Below are 19,075 nucleotides of genomic sequence, written 5' to 3'. Positions count from 1 at the left end.
GTCATGTATTCCGCAAAGGTGGCTAAACTCAGGGGACACCTGGCTCTAAGCTCATCCCTCTGGCTATTCACAGAAACAATTTGAGTCTAAGGGCAAGGTACCTTTGTTAGTGGTCCCATGAATAAAGTTGGACTTTCTTTTTCATTCATCAGGCCTGACAAAATGCTGCAACCTGACATCCCAGCAGGCACTTCTCACGATTGTACTAACTACTCCATCTGTTATGAAGGTCACAACGATGTATCTTGTTTTAAATTTTTCTATGGAGTGATTTGTTGTCTTGGCTATCAATTTGTAAAGAAATAAAATGCTATTTCTTCATCGTCTCCTGAGGTGACAGCTTTATTCACAGCTCACGGGAAGCGCATGTTCCAGACTTGTCTTTCTAGTGGAAACACTTAGATGGCGGTCACCTCAGGCTTACTGCACATGCCTGTCCCATATTTGGAGAAAGAGAAAGGCTCCAACTTCCTCTGTGGTCATCAGGGCAAGGGGTTTTCGTTTGCAAATTTGAGAAAAATTATGTGGAATTCTGGCAAGTCCATGAGATCAAGAAATACATGGTCCTGGTCAAGGTCCCTGGCACAGACTTCTCTACCTTGCCACCATGTTAGAAGACCGTTAGTCTACTTCCTGGACTACTTTTCCTGTGGTTCTTGGGGTGGGGTTGGAGCGGCACCTTCCATGGGGACAGGAATAACAGCTGCACCCCCGTTCTCCTCTGTGCCTACAGTTTCATGATCTTAGCCTCTTTCTTCCTGTACAATCCAGCACAGAACTCTCCAGAACAGGAGGAGAGAAAGAAGCCAGAGCCAGACGCTGCCAACAGTGGGAAGGCCCGCCATCAGCACTAACACTACCCTCAAGACGTACAGCCTCCGGGCAGCTCTCACATTCTCTTCTGAGTTTAACGACTCTAAAACTCTCTACTCACTGAAGGATAAACCGCTTAGACAAATAGACTTTCAACCTTTCATTGATCTCTGGATATATTTCCATCACCCAAAGCAAACAATTTGAAAAGGCATTAACTAGAGAGAGATTTCCTTGTTCTGTTTTGTTTTGAGGAAATGCCTTTGGGTCAATATTTAGTCAAGCTATTCTTTTTGCATTTTCTGCATTTGTGATGCTGAAGAATAAGACCCTCCTCAGAAAGTAATAGCTTTAAAAAGAACGTTCATTTCTTCAAAAGAAACGGCTCCTCTTTGTATGAAATTCAGTGTAGCAAACGACAGACTGGTATCTGCTATATGAGTGAGCACGGCTTTGTGCTTTCTGCCTATACATGCAACTGGACAGGACTTAGCCAAGGCCTGCTCGTGGACAGTGTTAAGGATTCCATAGTGTGCCTAGTAAATACACACACACACACTCCCAAAGTGGCTGATTTTTTAAGTAAACTAATATTAACAAGCACACTAATGTTTTAATACGACTGGGAATCCTCATTCTGTAGAGTTTCTGGGAAAAGTTACTATCCTTATGCCAACGAGAATGCCATTATGGAAAACCAAGTGAAAAAATAAATCTAAGCTTTAGAGCTCTGTGTTTAGGGCTGTACTCAGAAGGAAGAAATCTAATTCAGACAAGGTTAATCATTCTCACCCCTTGGTTATTTGCAGGACACTGCCTTCTGATCTGATAACATTTCTTTCTAGACCCCCCTCCTCAGTTTCCCCCCCCCAAAGGTTAAATCCATCCCTACCTCCTTTCCTGTTTTCTTTGTTAATCTCCTCCCTCCACAATTCCTTCAACCTTTCTTGCTCTCCCAACAGAGCTTGAACCTAAAGCAAGTGTTTCCAGGCACTGAGAACCCCTGACAGACAGACTGGTGCTAGATTCATCTGGGAGTTGGAATTAGAACGAATTTAATAAGAGAACGAACAGGAAACAAAGTGGTTGCTTTAAACTCCTTCGATTGCCACCTGAGGGCTACCATTGCATTAGGTTGAAGGCACAGCCTCCTTGGCAGAACACAAAGTCTTGAGGGTAAACAGGGCAACTTCACCTCTAGCTGTGCCTTGTCTGAAGAGGGGAAGCGGCTGTCCGTTGGGCAAGGAGGCCCCTGTGCTGAAGAAGAGAGTCTGGACACCCTGTGCCATCTAGGCGCATGAAGGGCAGTTCCTGAACGTTACTGAGAATCTGGTGAGCTTCCAGAACCTTCCTGGTGTTTTCCTAAGCACTAGCAAGGAGGAATGTGACAGCCTTCTAGATGAGCCCATATGCACCCTGAGAACAGGATTTTAAAGTCCCTTCAAGAATTCACACAGAAACATCAACATCAAGGTGCCTGAAATTTAATGTCAGTATTCTTTCTCAGAAAAAAAAAAAAAAAATCTGTGTGGCTTTTCTGGGGGACTTGAGGGGACAATGGGCGGGACTGCTATTCTTCTAGAATTTGTTTCTGTAGTGAATGTTTGATGGGGATGGTGGCTCCTATTCAATCAGCTTGCAAATTATAAACACAGTGCAAGCTTAATTTTTGTTATATATTAGATTGCACATTTGGTTGGAAAATTGGTGATTTTTAGGCCAAAGAAAATGATGCCAGAACTTTGAGACCCATAGACTCTTCCATTCTTTTTTTATGAAACGAAATATTGAGTTTCCCTCTATGTCTTTCTCCCACCTTTCAACCCTCCCCTCTCCACACACCCATCTACATCATCCAGGGTCTGACAGTTCAGATACCTGGGCTCACGTTTCTGCCGTTCTGGGCTGCGCTATTTTCACAGGTGAACTCAACAATTACCCCTCTGCCTTCTGGGGGGTCCATTCACCGCCCATTATATCTTGTCGTCTTTTCTTCTTTATACAATTACTAATTACAGGTCACTGAGCCACGACGAGGCTGGCTGAGGACCTTTTCGCAGGAAACCCTTCGCACGCATTTCATTGTCTTAGACCCCACGCTTCATGTGGTTAACTTTCAAGCCTGAAGTCTTGGTGCAAGCCGAGGGCAGAGTGCTTTTCATTCCTGCAAAGTGCCATCTGGGGAAGGTTGTATGCGCTGCCGTACAAACCATGTGTCAGATCAGGGACCCGGTCCAAGCTCCGGCAGGGATACTCACCCTTCCCGGAGCACAGTATGCCGTCCGCTGACTCACACAAACTCTTGCTTTGTTCCTCCGTCATGTTACACTTCCGCGGGTGCTGGCAGAGCTCCCCGAACCAGCCTCTCTCACACACGCAGCGACCACAGGAGCATGTTCCATGGCCTGCGAAGCAATCGCGGGGTGAGGGGGAGACGGGGAGATGGGTAAATATCCAGCGGAATCGCAGTTCTTAAGAAAGAAATAACGTAAACCAAAGGACCTCATTTCCTATCAAGCAAATATGCTTCCCTTTATACAGAGGCAATTTGGCATACTGTTTAAAAGAACTTCACAACCGAGTTCCAGATTAACATACTACATTTGGATGTAGCACAGGAGATGGTCTGAGAAAGAAAGAAAGCTTGAAACGATTTAAAATGGAATTTTGTCATCCTTCCTTGATACAAGATACTCCGTCATTTACATTTTTATCAGCACGAAGTCTCAGCGCGCTTCCTCATTGCGCTCGCTGGCCAGGACATCCAGACCGACTTGCAAGGCTAGTCACGTTACCATGGCTCGCTGAATTTATTGATTGCCCTCCTATTGTTTACTAATAAAAAACAAAAGGTTAACTTCCACAGGAATGGCATTATGTTACTTTATCTGTGTACCCTCCCCTTAATAAAAACAGATGTAAGTTTAAGTCAATTTATTGTATAGATTTTAAAAACAGCATAAGGCTTAGATTCATACCTTTGACTCCCCCCCCCCCTTTTTGTTTTTGTCATTGGCTCCTGGTTCTGGGGATGTCTAGTTTTTGGTGTATCTATCACACTGTTATTTATGATAGTCACTCACCAGCATAAAGTCCACCTAATTGCTTGCCACCAACATCCCATTACATTGTCTCATCTTCCACTTTAATTTCTTATTTTCAACCAATGCTTCATTCTTTTACCAGTATGTACATTACCTTACAGCCAGATCGCTTCAAACAGAACAACCAAAAAACTATTTTATGCGTAAAATTTTGCTCATGATGAGCAGAGCATTTTCCTAGGCACCAGGGGATACAAAATCAAGCACGGCAGACATGATAGGTAGTTTTAACTGCTGCATAGTTTAAAGGTATACAGTTGGCATTCATGGGCACTTTCTTCTTGAGAAGTCTCTCCTAGAGTGGTTTTCATGACCTGGGACCCTCCTCCTTCCAACACTTCTCCTGTGTCTATTTTTCTACTTTTTTTTTTCTGACCTAATTACTGCGAGTATCCCCTGATTGTCTAGTCTTAAACTTCTTTTATCTCTCCATAATCTCTCTTTTGAAAAATTAATAAATCACAGGCTTTCAGATAACGGCAATGATCATAGGACTGTATCTTCAGCCTCTAAATTTCTCCTAACGTCTACCCCCGTGATTGCATTCTTTGTATTCTTTTTTTTTTTTTTTTTTAAGATTTTACTTATTTATTTGAGAGAGAGAAAGCATAAGCAGAGGGAATGGCAGAGGGAGAAGCCGACTCCCTGCTCAGCAGGGAGCCCGATGCGGGGCTCGATCCCGTGACTCGAGGATCATGACCTGAGCTGAAGGCAGACTCATAACCGACTGAGCCACCCAGGCATCCTGCATACTTTGTATTCTGCTAGCAACCAAACTGACCCTTCTAGACCTGCATCTACAGTTGTTTTTCCCACAGATGCTCTTCTGTAGTATCCATTTCTTTTAATGGTGCAACTAGCCTTCCAGTCACCCAGTTCAAACTATTTTGCATCAAGTTTGAATCTCTCTTACACCCCTCTTCTAAAGAGTTGCCAGAACCTGTCCACCTGTGTCACCATCATCAGGTGACACCTTCTATCAGGTCTTTCTCCAACGGTTGTGCTCACCGCTTCTCATAGCGTGACCCCACTCACATACAGCCTTGAGCGCCAGCCCCGGGCAGCTCCCTAATGCTTTTGGGATGAAGTTCACCTGCTTAGCCTTACTTACATTTTAAGTTCCTGAAATACACCCTGCCCTACTTTTTCAACCTCACCCCCTCTCTTCTCTTCTCCCCTTTCATATACTTCTTGACTTAAACTGATCTATTCGTTGTTCTGCATACATTTCCTGGGCTTTTCTGACTTCATACCTTTGCTGAGATAGAGACCCATTCTCCCTACCCTCATAGCCTAGTCCTGATAATTTTCAAAGCTCAGGGAACATGCCTACACCTCTGTGAATAGTTTTCTAATATCCCCCAGAGAAGTTCATCGTCTCCTCCTCTGAGTTTCTATACTACCTTATTTTTCACCTCTATTGTGGAACTTTGTCTTGATCTTTGTGGTATCTGGTTATGTGTCAAATAAACCCATTATCTGACAGTGAATTCCTTGAGAGTAGGAATCACTTCTGATTCATCACTGTAGTCCTTCAGAGTGCCAAGCACATGGCCTTAGACATAGTGAATCCTCAAAACAATACCTGCAGATTGAAATATTTTTTAAAATACTTTATTTATTTATTTGACAGAGAGAGACACAGCGAGAGAGGGAACATAAGCAGGAGGAGTGGGAGAGGGAGAAGCAGGCTCCCTGCTCTGTGCGGGGCTCAATCACAGGACCCTGGGATCATGACCTGAGCCAAAGGCAGCCGCTTAAACAACTGAGCCACCAGGCGCCCCTGAAATCTTTTTTTTTTTTTAACAAAATCTCCTTTTCATTTGTCCCCCCACAAATCTCAGCTGAGAACCATGAACTGAATCCAGGGCATGTTTATAGGTCATCTGGTTAATACACTGTCACTGAAGGACAAGGGACAGTTCTTGGATGGCTCTGTTTTATTTTTGTGTTTGGTAGGATGCAGTGAAGTTAGAGAATCAGTGCCCTCTAAGAGCTACATACACAAAAAATAGTTATTAAACTGATTATATCTTGACTTCCCCAATAAAACAAAAGTCCACTTAAAGTGAGGTCTATTTAAGACGTTAAAAAACGTGATCCATCTTTGGAGGCAGATAATCTGGGATACTTCTATGCACCAATTACATCCAGCTCAGGACTTTCCCAATGTTCACGTTTCTTTTTTTTTTTTTAATATTTTATTTATTTATTTGAGAGAGAGAGAGAAGGAGAGACAGTGAGAGAGTACAAGTGGGGAGGAGAGGGAGAAGCAGGCTCCCCGCAGAGCAAGGAGCCCAACACAAGGCTCGACTCAGGACCCTGGGATCATGACCCGAGACAAAGGCAGACGCTTAACTGACTGAACCACCCAGGCGCCCCCAAATGTTCACATTTCTTACCGACCCTGGGCTAGTAAGAATTTCCATCAATTTGACATAATTGGAATCATTTAATCTCTATTGCAGAGAAAGCCATTCTCCCTTTAAATTAGGATATCATTGAGAATAACTAAATGGCTCCTCACAGCAAGTAATTTAATATAAAATTTATATTCAAGGAAATAGGAGATTGTTTTTCATTTATGAGCTCATTCATCACATCCTTCCACAAAATTAGGTTGGCATCTAGCCCAGACAATGGTCAAAATGCATTGGTATTTAAATGTTTTGCTTTGCCATTGATGTGGCTTTTCTTTACCTCAAATTTTGTTAAAATCTTTATACAATCTTCTTAAAATAAACTTTAATGATATAGGCATCCATTCGAGAAACTACTGACTGTGCACCAGGCATCATACTAGTTCTACTGTCATGGTTCCTATAGTTCACGTGGGTAGAAAAAAGGACACAAATACACTTGAGCTGTAGGAGAACTAGAGAGGGCACTAGTACATTCTACAGTGAGAACAATGCTAACTGGAGTAGTCAGAGAAGTAGTCGGAGAAGTATCCCTCCGTGACACCCAAGGGATAAGAAGAAGCCAAGATAGCCAATGTTCTAGGAAAGCTAATGAAAAGTTCTTGGAATAAGAAAGCTTGGCAGGTTATAGGCAGTGAAAAAAAGGTCAATGTGTTCAAAGAAAATTGAGTAAGAAAAAAATGGAATAAATAACAAAGCCAGAGAAATATTCAGGAATGAGAACAGAGGGAATTGTCTATTCTTGGTAAGGAGTTCCCATTTTATTCTCAGAAGAATGGGAAATCACTGAAGGGTGTTATGCAAGAGAGTGATATGATATGATTTACAGTTTGCAAATTCAGCTTGGCAACTGGGTGGGAGAGATTAAGGTGTACTGGGAGGCACTGAGTATGGGGAAAGTGAGAGAGTTGCAGCGGTCCAAGTGGAAGGTGCCAAAGGTGGAGGCACCAATGAGGAGAGCGGACAGAGGGGGTGGTGCCTATAGGACTTGGTGTTGGATTGGACGTGGTGAGTGAGAACGAAAGGACTAGTTTTCTAGCTAGGGAAATATAAATAATGATGCTATTTGTTAGCTATGGAAGCAGCAGGATGGCATGGCGGGGAGCAGAAAAGATCAGAAAATCAGCTCTTGCTTTGAACCCCGTGTGTCTGAGATGCTCTTATCAACCAAGTAGACAGGTCATATGAGCAGGTGACACAAGTCTGGTGCTCACAGGTTAGGGCTAAGTTATATATGCTGGAATTTCCAAAAAAAATAAATAACATTTGGAAGTGAATGAGCCCACCTAGGGAGAAATAAATCTTGGGGAGCTCCAATATTTAGGGCTCGGGTAGAGGAGGAGAAGTAGAACAGGTAGGAACATCTAGTAAAGAAGGAAGACAATGAGACAATTTTATAAAATGACAAGGGAAGCTCTTCCATAAAGGTGGCCTACTGAGTGGAATGTTCCTGAAAATTGGAGTCCAAAAAAAAAAAAAAAAAAAAGACCATGAGAATAGTTTCAGTCAGCTTTTGCCAGACCATCTCTACTATGCTGTCACTTAGGCGTATAAATGAAGCACCCAAGGGTGGCAGACCTATTGGAGTATAATGCATATATACCACTCAGTAAGAACAACGTGTCTGCTGGGTGGCTGAATCCATAGTGATAAGTTATCTTCATATAATAAGTGTACAACAGATTATTCTAGAATGAACCTTAGAAAGATCCAGCCCAATGAACTATTTGAAGTACACTAAATTGGCCTTCACTTGACTTCCCAAGTCTTCACACCGGTGAGTAATTTTCCATTCGATTTTCACTTCCAGAGCCACTCACCTCTCCCAGATACTTAGCTCCTTGCTGCTGGTATCCCCATCCTTGCTCTTTCTTCCTGTTCTCTTCCCTTCCCCTACACCAAAATATTCACCGAGGATGCTCCAGACCTGTGTTGCCCAATATATTAGTCACCAGTCATGCATGACTATTTGAATTTATTAAAGTTAAGTAAAATTTAAAATGCAGTGTCTCAGGTGCACTAGTCACATTTCAAGTGCCTGATAGTTCCGTGTGGCCAGTGGCTCCTGGGTAAAATGAGGCAGATACACAACACTCCCATTATCTCTGAAAATTCTACTGGACAGTGCTGCTCTAGACAAAGACCACTTCCAGTGAAATTCACTGGCTTTGAGATACATTTCCTTAAAATACTGCAATGATGTTTCTCAACTAGGAAAATGACCCATGAGTGGATCTAACTGTATCAGGTACTCCATATTGCCTGCCCAATATTCTTTTCCCCTTGTTAATATTAGGGGGACACTCATTTTTTTTCAGGGAGGTGATAATATGCCCATCTGAAAATGTTTGATTACCCAAGCTCCTTTTGATCTAAGACACAGCTCTAACAAATGAGATATAAGAGAAAAATCTCTTGCGTGAGGTTTCCAGGAAAGCTACTGTCATCCAAAGAAAATGAGACAGACTCAGCCAGCATGTATCCTTTGCTCTTTGCTCTTTGCCCTTTTCTCTTCCCTTTTTTCTTCCCTAGAAGATAGACACACTGGAGGCTTTCTAGGAGCACAACCATAAAAGTCACGCCGGAAGGGCGGAAGCGAAGACAAAGGTGTGTGGGACACTGATGGCTCTCGGGTAGTCCCCTCACCACTCATCCCTGGAGTGACAACCTACAGGTATATTTCTGTGGATTACCTACAGCCCTGACTGGTACACTTAGGAACTCAGAAAAGAGGTTTGTGACTTAGGATGTCATCTGGAGATAATCCCCCTGCTACCCAAGCTAAGAGAAGCTTGGCTTGAGTCAGTGGTTGGAGACCTTGGTCAATGTGAGCAATCCCGCAGCGCCTGGCGGTCACTATCCTCATTATTCTTAGGCTGCATGTTCTCCTTCAATTTACAGCTATGAACTAAAGAACTCCCAGAAGAAACTGTGAACTGATTGTGTAATTAAGAGGTGGCTCTTCATTATCCCTTCTTGTTTCTTCAATGGGACCCATGGGCGGCAGCTATTCCAGGACCCCAGAGGAAAGAAGAAAAGCAATAAGCAGGCCATTTCCTATTCCTATCTTGGGTAAATGGAGGACAGGAGGGAGGTCTCTGATTAAGTTTCTATTAACCTAAAACAATTAAACACACATGAGCCAACATGTGGATATATTTTCTTCGTGAAATCTTAAAATCGAATACCACTAAAAAGTGAATAATTCTTAGGGATTATCACTCTGGACAGAGCATGTTTTTTCTGTAGTGACGTATTTGATTAAAAAAAAAATCCATGCACTTACAGATCACATACAATTTTCATTGTTAATGAAGATGTTTTGAGAAGGTCCGCATGTGGTCTACGATCATTGAACGTGACTCATCAATAACTTAATTAAAGTAAGAAGGGTCTTACTTCATACCAATCTTCTGTTTGCCAGTCATTTTCATGACTCTCATTTTCAGGTCATAATCTTGGTGTAATCAAAACTGAACTGCTTAGAACTGTGTAATTATTTACATTCATCTTCAGGTACAATTGCTAATTTACCCCACCCACTGGGACTGGTTTCATCATCTTCAGGGTTCCTGTTAGGCAGGGATAAGCAGGGCTAGTTATTTCTCATGTGCCAGCTGATTTGGTAGGTTTATGGATGCATTTGGTTTTACTCAGTCCTCGTTTGCTAAAATACTCAGGCTGTCCCTGCTTGGCTCTCTGGCCACACGCTGAATGCACAGGGCTCTAGTTCATCTCTCCAGGTGAAAGACCACGCAAACTACGGCTCGGTGTCTGATGGTGAATGGAGAAAATGACTCATATTAGTGACCTTCAGGTTTGTTCCCCTCTGAAGCCACACCAGACGGATGATATTAATGAGTTTCACACACTCCTACTAGTAAGATTCGTTAACCCCTGGTTGCCACGTGAGGGGGAAACTAAATGCTTTGTACAAAGAGCTGCCACTCCTCCGAGACACAGAACTGATGATTCATAGGATGCCACCTTGCTTCCAAAAACTCCGCAGCTAATGCTTTAAGATGGCCAAGGCAGATGCATTGTTTTGTCCTGTTCTGAAGATGGACATTTCATTTTTTTTAAAAGATTTTATTTATTTATTTGACAGAGAGAGAGAGAGCGACAGCAAGAGCAGGAACACAAGCAGGGGGAGTGGGAGAGAGAGAAGCAGGCTTCCCGCCGAGAAGGGAGCCCGATGCGGGGCTCGATCCCAGAATACTGGGACCATGACCTGAGCCGAAGGCAGACGCTTAACGACTGAGCCACCCAGGTGCCCCTGAAGATGGACATTTCAATCTTATGCTTCCATTGCATGCGCAGGGCATGCCGGGATGCCCACTTGGCCCGCAGTCGCAGGCACGTTTCATTCCTTATGTCTTCTTCTCACCGTAAAGAAAATCGGAGGACATTATGATGCTTACCACACACGTGAGTGTACCAAGGCAGAGACCAAATAACCTGTGTAAGCTACTACAGCTAGTAGGAAATGGAGCCAGAATCCAAATCCTGATCTGTCAGAACAGGAGGTTCACATTCATCTTGCTGTGGGGTAATGCTCACTTAGCTTATAAGAAAATGATGACTTCTACTCACTTAAATCTTCTCTGAAAGAATGCAGCAGAGTGCGCACACACACACACACACACACACACACACACTCCATAGAATGCGGACTTTCTATAGACAAAATATCAAAATAGCCACAGAAGATTCATAAACCAAGATTTAAAAAAAAAGTTCTATCCCTCATAAAAATGTAGGAAGAAATACAACAAAATATCATCAGACATTATCTTTGAATGATAGATTTATGAAGGATTTTCATTTTGTCCTTTATATTTTTCATTATATTTTTAGTTATTTTAATGTTGAAAAATAAAAAAATCAATGTAAAATATTTTATAATGTCCAAACATCTAAAGATGAGCAAAATAAAATAAGTGAAGTAAAATAATGTACATGATAAATGAGTAGTTTGAAAAAAATCCTTCCCAAGGATGGATTCAAGAGCAGCTGAGAATGAGCTCTGATGTAAGAAAATGAAACAAATACATTCCTTCAACATATCAGATATTTTTTCATCTCTGTGCCTTTGCTTAGCCCTCCCAGACCCAAAATGACCTTCACACCCAAGCTCCACACATCTAAATATTAGCTGTTCAAGGCTCAGGTCAAATGTTCATTCCCACTTGAAGAATTCTCTGATTTCAAACTCGGATCTCTGTCTCTGTCTCTCTCTCTTTTTCTCTGTCTCTCCCTCCCCTTATTTGTGGCTCTGTTAATTTTCAATTTATTCAAAGGAAAAAAAAAAACATCTTGGGATCAATCCTTAACCTAAGTTTGAGGATACAGTAATGAGAGAGAGAAAGAGAGAGGCTCTTATTGTATCCACGAGAAGTGTAGAGATCTGAAGAAAAGAGACACAAGAACACTTACAGTGAAATGGCGTGATGTTACGATGAAGGTATTGCAGTATGGAGGAAGTACAGAAGAATTTCAGAAAGGCTCCCTAAAGGAGATAATTTGGAAGACTAATAGAAGAATAGAAAAATGATGAGTTACTAAGGAGAAGCGAAGCTAAGGAATACAGTGCCAGGTAAAAGGGACAAAGTCACGACACATCCAAATTTCTCCATCTCCATGGCCCTCTTTGAAGAAATCATTTTTAAAAAAGATGGAGACAGTTGGTGCCACAAAACACTGTCTCCTCCATCCAATTACTCAAATCAGAAACTTGGGATTCAGACTTGGGACTCATCCTTGAATCTACCCCGCCCTTCGCTCATTCCTTAATCAAGGATTTCTGTAAGTGCTGTTCATACTCCTGGGGCAGCAGGGACCCCGCTAAGCCTTTGAGCTGACATTTGGCACTAGTCTCCCTGGAAGGAAAGGAGGCTGGAACCACATCTTGGCAGCAGGATGGTACCACACTTTCCTCTGCATGCGAGTCCTTGCAGCAATTCATGAGGATGACAGCTCAATATGGTGGTAATGGGAATTACCTTCTCTTATGATAACACAGCCCAGATGCCCAGAGATGAGACCTATACGGCACAGATGTTGAGGCTTCCCTGGCTTACAGGAAGCCTTATGCCCTAGAGGAGCCCAAATCTCTCCTAATGATTCCTTAAGCAGAGCTCCCGGAAACCCCACCAGGGCATGGCATTCCCATCACACATTTAGAGTTCAGTCATATTCCCTCCCAATCTAGTTGAAATTTATCAATCACAGATCACTGTTACCATGAGCAATGTTGTCTGGTAACACTGGCGTATACTATCTTCATCTGTTCCCAGGGAACCGGACTAGGAGTTTAACAGAGGGTCAGAGTCTCTTGCAGCAAGGTAAGGGTTTTCTTAGCCTCGTGTCCATATTGTTGGTAATGCCATCACCAACACACCCAAGTTTTTCCAACTGTACTGTCCTCTACCTAGCTGAACTGCCCTCACCTCTCACCAGGACTACTCTCCTAACATCCATATTCACCCACCAGCCTTAACAACGAGCTCCTCCGAACAATGAATACTTCACCCTCCAGCCAGAGGGTACTTTTTCACCACAGGGATCATACACCCCTTCTATGGTTTCCTATCATCCTTTGAGTGAAACCTCAAATCATTAACATGGTTTTTAAGACACATCACACCTTTTCCCCGTTTGCTTTCCAATCGCTAACCATCCAGGGTTTCTGGTCCTCAAATGTTCCTGGATGTTACTCTCGCTTTCCTACAGATGCCTCGCACACACTGTTCTCTGTGACCGCCCTGTCATACCCACCACTGCACCCGGCTGAGCTCTACCCATCCTATTACCACCCAGTATGGCAGGTGTCATGTTCAGCCAATTAATATGTGCAAAGCGCATACTATGCATCATATAGTGTTATCCAGGTATGGAGGCATTAGAGTCTAGGTTAAATCCCCCAATTACGTATGTCCCCATTGAACTAGTGGTTCTCCTTCCGGCACATCTGGCTCATTGTCCCCCCCCATTCCTTTGTCAATGTCTGCCCTTCAACCATGATTGTAAGCCCCAATAGATTCAACACCAAATCTCCAGTGCCGGCAAAGAGTAGAGGCTCAATAAATATTTGCTGGATTAATGAAGAAATAAATGATAACTTCAGTTTCAACCAAGCAGAAGTTGGAAGAATTTCCATACGAAAATATTTAATTAGAATTTGAAGAGTCTGGAGCTAAGGAGAACGGAGCTAAGAAAGCATCTTGAGAGACTGACCTGAAGATGAATGTGGGAGAGGCTGAGATGGCACGAGGACAACAAACAGCAGAAGACATCCAGAATCCATTTCAAGGGAAATACTAAGATTTATGGGTAGGCTCAGGAAGAGGAACAAGGAAAAGAAATGAAGTGGTTATGAGAAGTGGGAGAAGAAACGGGTGGGACAGGTGTTTCTGAGGCCCGGAGGGGAGACAAGTTCATGGGGGTTTCAGAGTAACCACAACCCCTGTGTTTTAATGTGGTCATCTGGAATGAGAATTGAAAATCACCTGGGATTTGGGCAACAAGGATTTATCAATAACCTCAGGGAGAGTCAGTTAGGTGGAATAGCTGGAGGTAGAGCGACTTTCCACGGGCTTAACACTGAACCAAGAAGAATGCTATAAGCATATAGGTCAGAGAGAATGACATCGAGGAAATGAAAAGTATTTAAGGATAAGTGTATGCTTGAGGGGCCGAGCAGGGCTTTCCATGGAATAAGTATGCAATGAGTATTTGCTGATTTAATTATCATTATGTGCTATATGCATGATAAGGTATTACTAAATAAGAAGAGGGGTTTTTCTTATGATAAAGGATATTTTTAGATATACTGAGAAATACAGAAACGTTGGCAATGCATACTGTGGCTTGAGGAACCCCACTGGCCGGTGCCTTCCTAATTGTGCTCTTCCATGCTTGGGGGAATCTACGAGAAGATGCCCTACAGAAGGTACACTGCTGAGTAAGAACCACTGAAAATACTTCTGAGATGCACAGCGGCCACTTGGATTTGGTAGCTCACTGTCAAGTGTAAGGAGAAGGACTGCTTTATGCAAAAAGTAAACAGGAGAAAACACTCGTTCCATCTAAAACTGAACACCAGAAAGTCACAGTTCTGAATAATAAACTGTTGTTACAAAAGGAATTAATAAGCAAACATGGAACCCTGTTACACATCTCACAGAGTTTACAGTAGTCCACAGCATAAAATTCTGCCTTTGTTATGTCTGTCATTCTCTTTATATGCATATATACCAGTAATAATATCTAATGTGTGTGGTATATATGTATGTCACATATATGTACGTCACATATATGTATGTCATGTGTATGATACGTATATGCTGGGTACTTTATATGCATTAACTTATCTAATCTTACAGTAACCCTATGAGAGGCATATTATGATCATCATTTTATAGGTGAGAAACGGAGGTTTTGTAAACTATCTTAAATAATGTTAGTAAGTGTCAGAGCCAGGGTTGCGGGGAATAAAAACCCCTCCCAACTGCAGTCTTAACTACTGTACTATATTGCCATTTATATTTCTAAATATTAAAGTACATTTACATAAAGGCTCATGGGAAGTCAAGGAACTTGTGATATCCTCATTTGGTTTAGTATGCTGTATACTTTAGTCCTAAAGTTACTGTAGATTCCAACATGTTAATTAATGGCATGTCTCTTACATTTTCTTTCCAGAGAACAGTTGAGACATAGATGAAATTCAAGACTATAATAACCAAGGCTCGAGTAATTCCTCCCTTAAAGCAGTGCACAGAAAAGAAACAAATTAAAATCACAGTACCTTTATTAGCTGGCCCAAGGAAATCACACTCTGAGCCCAAGTGCAAAGCTATGGTGGGAGGGAATGTTCCCAGGGAGAACACGAATTACAGCTGATTCTCATTATCTGAAAATTCTGTATTTGAGAATTTGCGTACTTGCTAAAATGTATTTGTATCCCTGAAATCAATACTCAGGAAAATTTTCCAGGTCACTGGGGCACATAGGCAGAATGGTTCACGTTCTCAGCTAAGGTCAAAGAAGATCACCCTCCACCTCTTGTTTCAGCTCTTACACTGTAAATGAGTGTTCTTTCTGCAGTATATTTAGTGCCCTGCTCTTCACATTTTTGTGCTTTTTGCTGATGATTTTGATGTTTAAGATGGCCCCTAAGGAGAGTGCCAAAGTGCTACGTTGTGTACCTAAGTACAAAAAGGCTGTAATGTACCTTCCAGAGAAAGCATCTGCTACATAACCTCCATTCAGGTGTGAGTTATAGGGCTGTTGGCCATGAGTTCAATATTAGCAAATCAGCTATATATTACACAAGGTGCTTTTAGACAGAAACATACATAATACAAGGGCACGTATTGATCTGTTCATGAAAATCCTCTGACCAGACGCAGGAACAGGGCCCCGTATTTCTCTCAGGAACAATGATTCAGTATTCGCTAATTCAGTGTTCACAGCAAACTTATAGACTATAATTACCATGAATAAGAAGAATAGACAGTGTCTTGTTGAGGAATACTAAACAGAGTGTGTGTATGGACTGTAGGTTATACGTAGCTTTTCTAGCTGTAGGTTACTTAGGATAAACATGAGCAGGCCATTGATGGGGACAACTCTCCCTCTCGCTCCTGGAACTATCCCTCCCCAAGCAATAGGAAGGACCATCCAGAGTAAAGATTCACAAGTAAATGACAAGAGAAGCAAAAAATACTCACTAGAATATATAAAGATGCGTGCATCAGCCCTAGGGAGGAACAGGGGGCAGAATTTAATGGCCTGCCCTGTCACCTGGGCTGGTCAGCTCAAGGAGCTTTGATGAAGCAAAGGGGGGTAAGAGAAACACATCATTGTTACCTATGAACAATCTTTTAAAATACTAGTATCATCCTAACCCCAAATTTCTCAAGGACATTATTCAACTATTAAAGTGAAATTATGCATAACCTAAGACATTTTTTTAGGAAAATTCCCAAGACTTTTTCCCTTTAATACTTGAAAAGTATTCAGAGAACTTTGGTCAATAAAATCTTGTTAATAAAATTTAGAATATGAAATTAAATGCATAGGTGATTTTTTTTTTTTTAGAGCTGGTTGCTAAGATTTAAGAAAAAGCACTGAGGGAATGCATCCCATTATAGTGATCAAAGATACCGCACATCTGGCTTCTATCTGTCCACCACTGGCAGGGCTGGGCCCTCTCTTGAGCAGGAGCAACCCTCTCCCCAAACTTGAAAATGCCTTTGTCCTCTGATAATTACGTTCTATGATACCATCTCTATTCGGTAAGATCAAGCCCCCCAAGAATCAATTTCTCACTGTGTGAGTAAGGCTCTCCCAAATTATAAGTAAGGCTACAGCAGGGGGGTAAGATGCGTCTGCATGTCTATAGCCATTGTGTAACCTACAGTGTTACATCCTGTCTCAGGAAAGGTTGGATTGGATGGTTGGCAAAATCTAGACAGTATTAAAGAGTAAGACTCTGCTGGTGTGTCCGCCACACCATCCAGAGAACATACTCAGCTCAGCAGGCATGAGAGTTGTAATCCTTTGGCAGATGATATTGTGCCCACCAATACCACCCTTACTGTTTTGGGGACTTCAACATGGCACCACCTGGAATTCTCAGCCCCAAGGTCTTGGCCAGGCAGAGAAGCCTGCTCTGAGATCCCATGTGTACCTCTGAGGCATGCTGGGCGTGGCAGGGGAGCTAAGGCCTCCTAGAAGCAGTCCTCAGCCCATGACTGATGGATAACTAAGAACTGTGTGCTCTACCCGGCTCCCAGGGTTTCATTTCCGGTTCCCAGATGAAGCTCCCGTTGACCACAGCAGTAACAGGATTGATAACACAATCGTAACTGACTGCCTCCACTTTCCCACTCCCCTACCAAAATCTCCTTCACCTTTCCAATAAATTACTTGCATTCAAATCCTTATCTCAGAATCTTACTTCCCACAGAGTTTCTCTACAAAGGGTTCTAGTCTCTGGTCCAATTATATTTCTCATTGTATATCAAATAACTGGTTTTCTGGCTTATACACTGGTCTTTTACTAGTTCGGCTAGTGGAAATCAGCTCCCCCTGGGGCACAGTAACTCTGGGTAGATGGACAAAATACAGACTGTAGACAAGCAGAGTCAAGAATTAGTCTAAAAAATTATTACCTTGTGAGATATTCTCTCGCTTACCTTGTAAATGTTTGATCTCATCTAGCATGGAGCTATATAGATCTGTTGTCAGCTTTGAGTTCCTCCCCAAAGTCAGAGAGAGAGAGAGACAGAGAGACAGATTCACTGGGGGAATGGCATATATAATTTAATGGGTATGTAGAAGTAACAGGTTTCTACAATATCAACCCTTTCAACCAAGTTACCAAGGCAGATGGGCAAGGAGACCCATGTGAGGTAGACACTGCATGTGAGAGACATGACGATGCTCACAAGAGCAAAGGCATGTCAGTGGTTCTTTCTAGGTGCCAGGTGGGCTTTAGGTATCACTGTAAGAATTAAATGAGTTACTAAACATAAAGGCACTTACTGAAAAAAAAAAAAAGACTATAATCTACTTAGATATTTCTGGTAACTACCACTGAAGAAAAAAATCCAAGCCAAAAAGAATATAGACAAAAAGTCAAAACAGTTTGATGTCACCCTGGGGAAAACTGTGGTACTGAGAAAGATCTGTGAACTGAACATCAGAGCTCAAATCCAGAGTCTACCACTTTTTAGTTTGGAGACATGAACGCCTCCAACCTCACTCCCTGTTCCATCTGTGACCTGAAGAAAGCAGGAGCAATCTCTCAGGGCTGGGGGAGACAGACACCCGGCCTAAGACCTATTTAAAAAAAGGTCCTTTTCCTTTGGCTTCTGGAGAAAGGAAAGAAGAAAGTATGTTTGCTCCAAAGGCCAGTGTTTTATGGCTGGATAGAGAGAGAACAGAGAGACACGCATGGATGTGAGACAGATGGTGTCCCCACCTTCCATAAGCTGGATGTGCATTTTGATTTTTTTTCCAGCAACAGCACCCAATTACATTATGATCATTGTCTGAGGAGAGATAGAGTCTTTCAGTAGGCTGGCACAGCCAGTTCACCGGGACTGTAGCGGACAGCTGTGCGGAGCTGGAGTTGGCATGCATCACCTCAGACACAGGAAGTCTTGCAAGACTGAAAGAAGGGAATGATAGCAGCCCATCCCCTCGGCTGGGTGGAGCTCAGTAGACATTGTTACATTCAGCCTCGGGACTCCGTGCTGACTGACCTCTTTCTGTCTCGATCTCCCTCTGTAGTTTTTTTTTTTTTTTTTTTTTAACTGTCATTCAGCTCCTGTTGGGTCTCTGAGCCATCATGGAAATGGAGGGTCCATTTTTTGTGATTTTGTAAGTAAACTGAGTGTAATCATACTGCTTTTTTTCACATAGGTAGGTAATACCTCCTTCCCCCCCCGCCCCGGTTTTTATTAGAGAACAATAAACATCATTTTCAACTGATCAAGTGCAGCAAAACCTGTCACTAACTTCACAGGAGCTAGTATAATCTCAGCGACCTTTTGTTGCCAGCGTACTGTGTGTTTTCACATAGCCCTAAATCAAGGGTCCAAGAAGATAAAGATCATTGCAAACCTAATTATATAATGCTTTTAGGTCTAATTGTATATTGCTTTAAGTTGATCTTCTTTTTAACAGAGTTTCCTTATTTGTTTTAATATTTTATTTATTTGTTTA

The 19,075-nt window shown here is 42.3% G+C and overlaps 1 protein-coding gene across 2 annotated transcripts in view; it reads right to left on the bottom strand.

Moving 5' to 3' along the window:
* ITGBL1 (integrin subunit beta like 1) overlaps window positions 1-19,075 on the bottom strand; it is a 206,451-nt gene that overhangs the window by 3,945 nt on the left and 183,431 nt on the right. For both annotated transcript variants that reach the window (XM_028112090.1, XM_028112091.1), the window contains one exon: window positions 3,072-3,218. In XM_028112090.1, the coding sequence (XP_027967891.1) occupies window positions 3,072-3,218 (147 nt within the window). The remainder of the gene's footprint in view (window positions 1-3,071; window positions 3,219-19,075) is intronic.

This window comes from Eumetopias jubatus, unplaced genomic scaffold (assembly GCF_037043125.1).
Source record: "Eumetopias jubatus isolate StellerSeaLion01/CBP00866 unplaced genomic scaffold, mEumJub1_p1.0 scaffold_3, whole genome shotgun sequence".
Lineage (NCBI taxonomy): Eukaryota > Metazoa > Chordata > Mammalia > Carnivora > Otariidae > Eumetopias > Eumetopias jubatus.
Note: the sequence above shows the minus strand (reverse complement) of the source record. Positions and strands in the feature narration are given on the sequence as shown.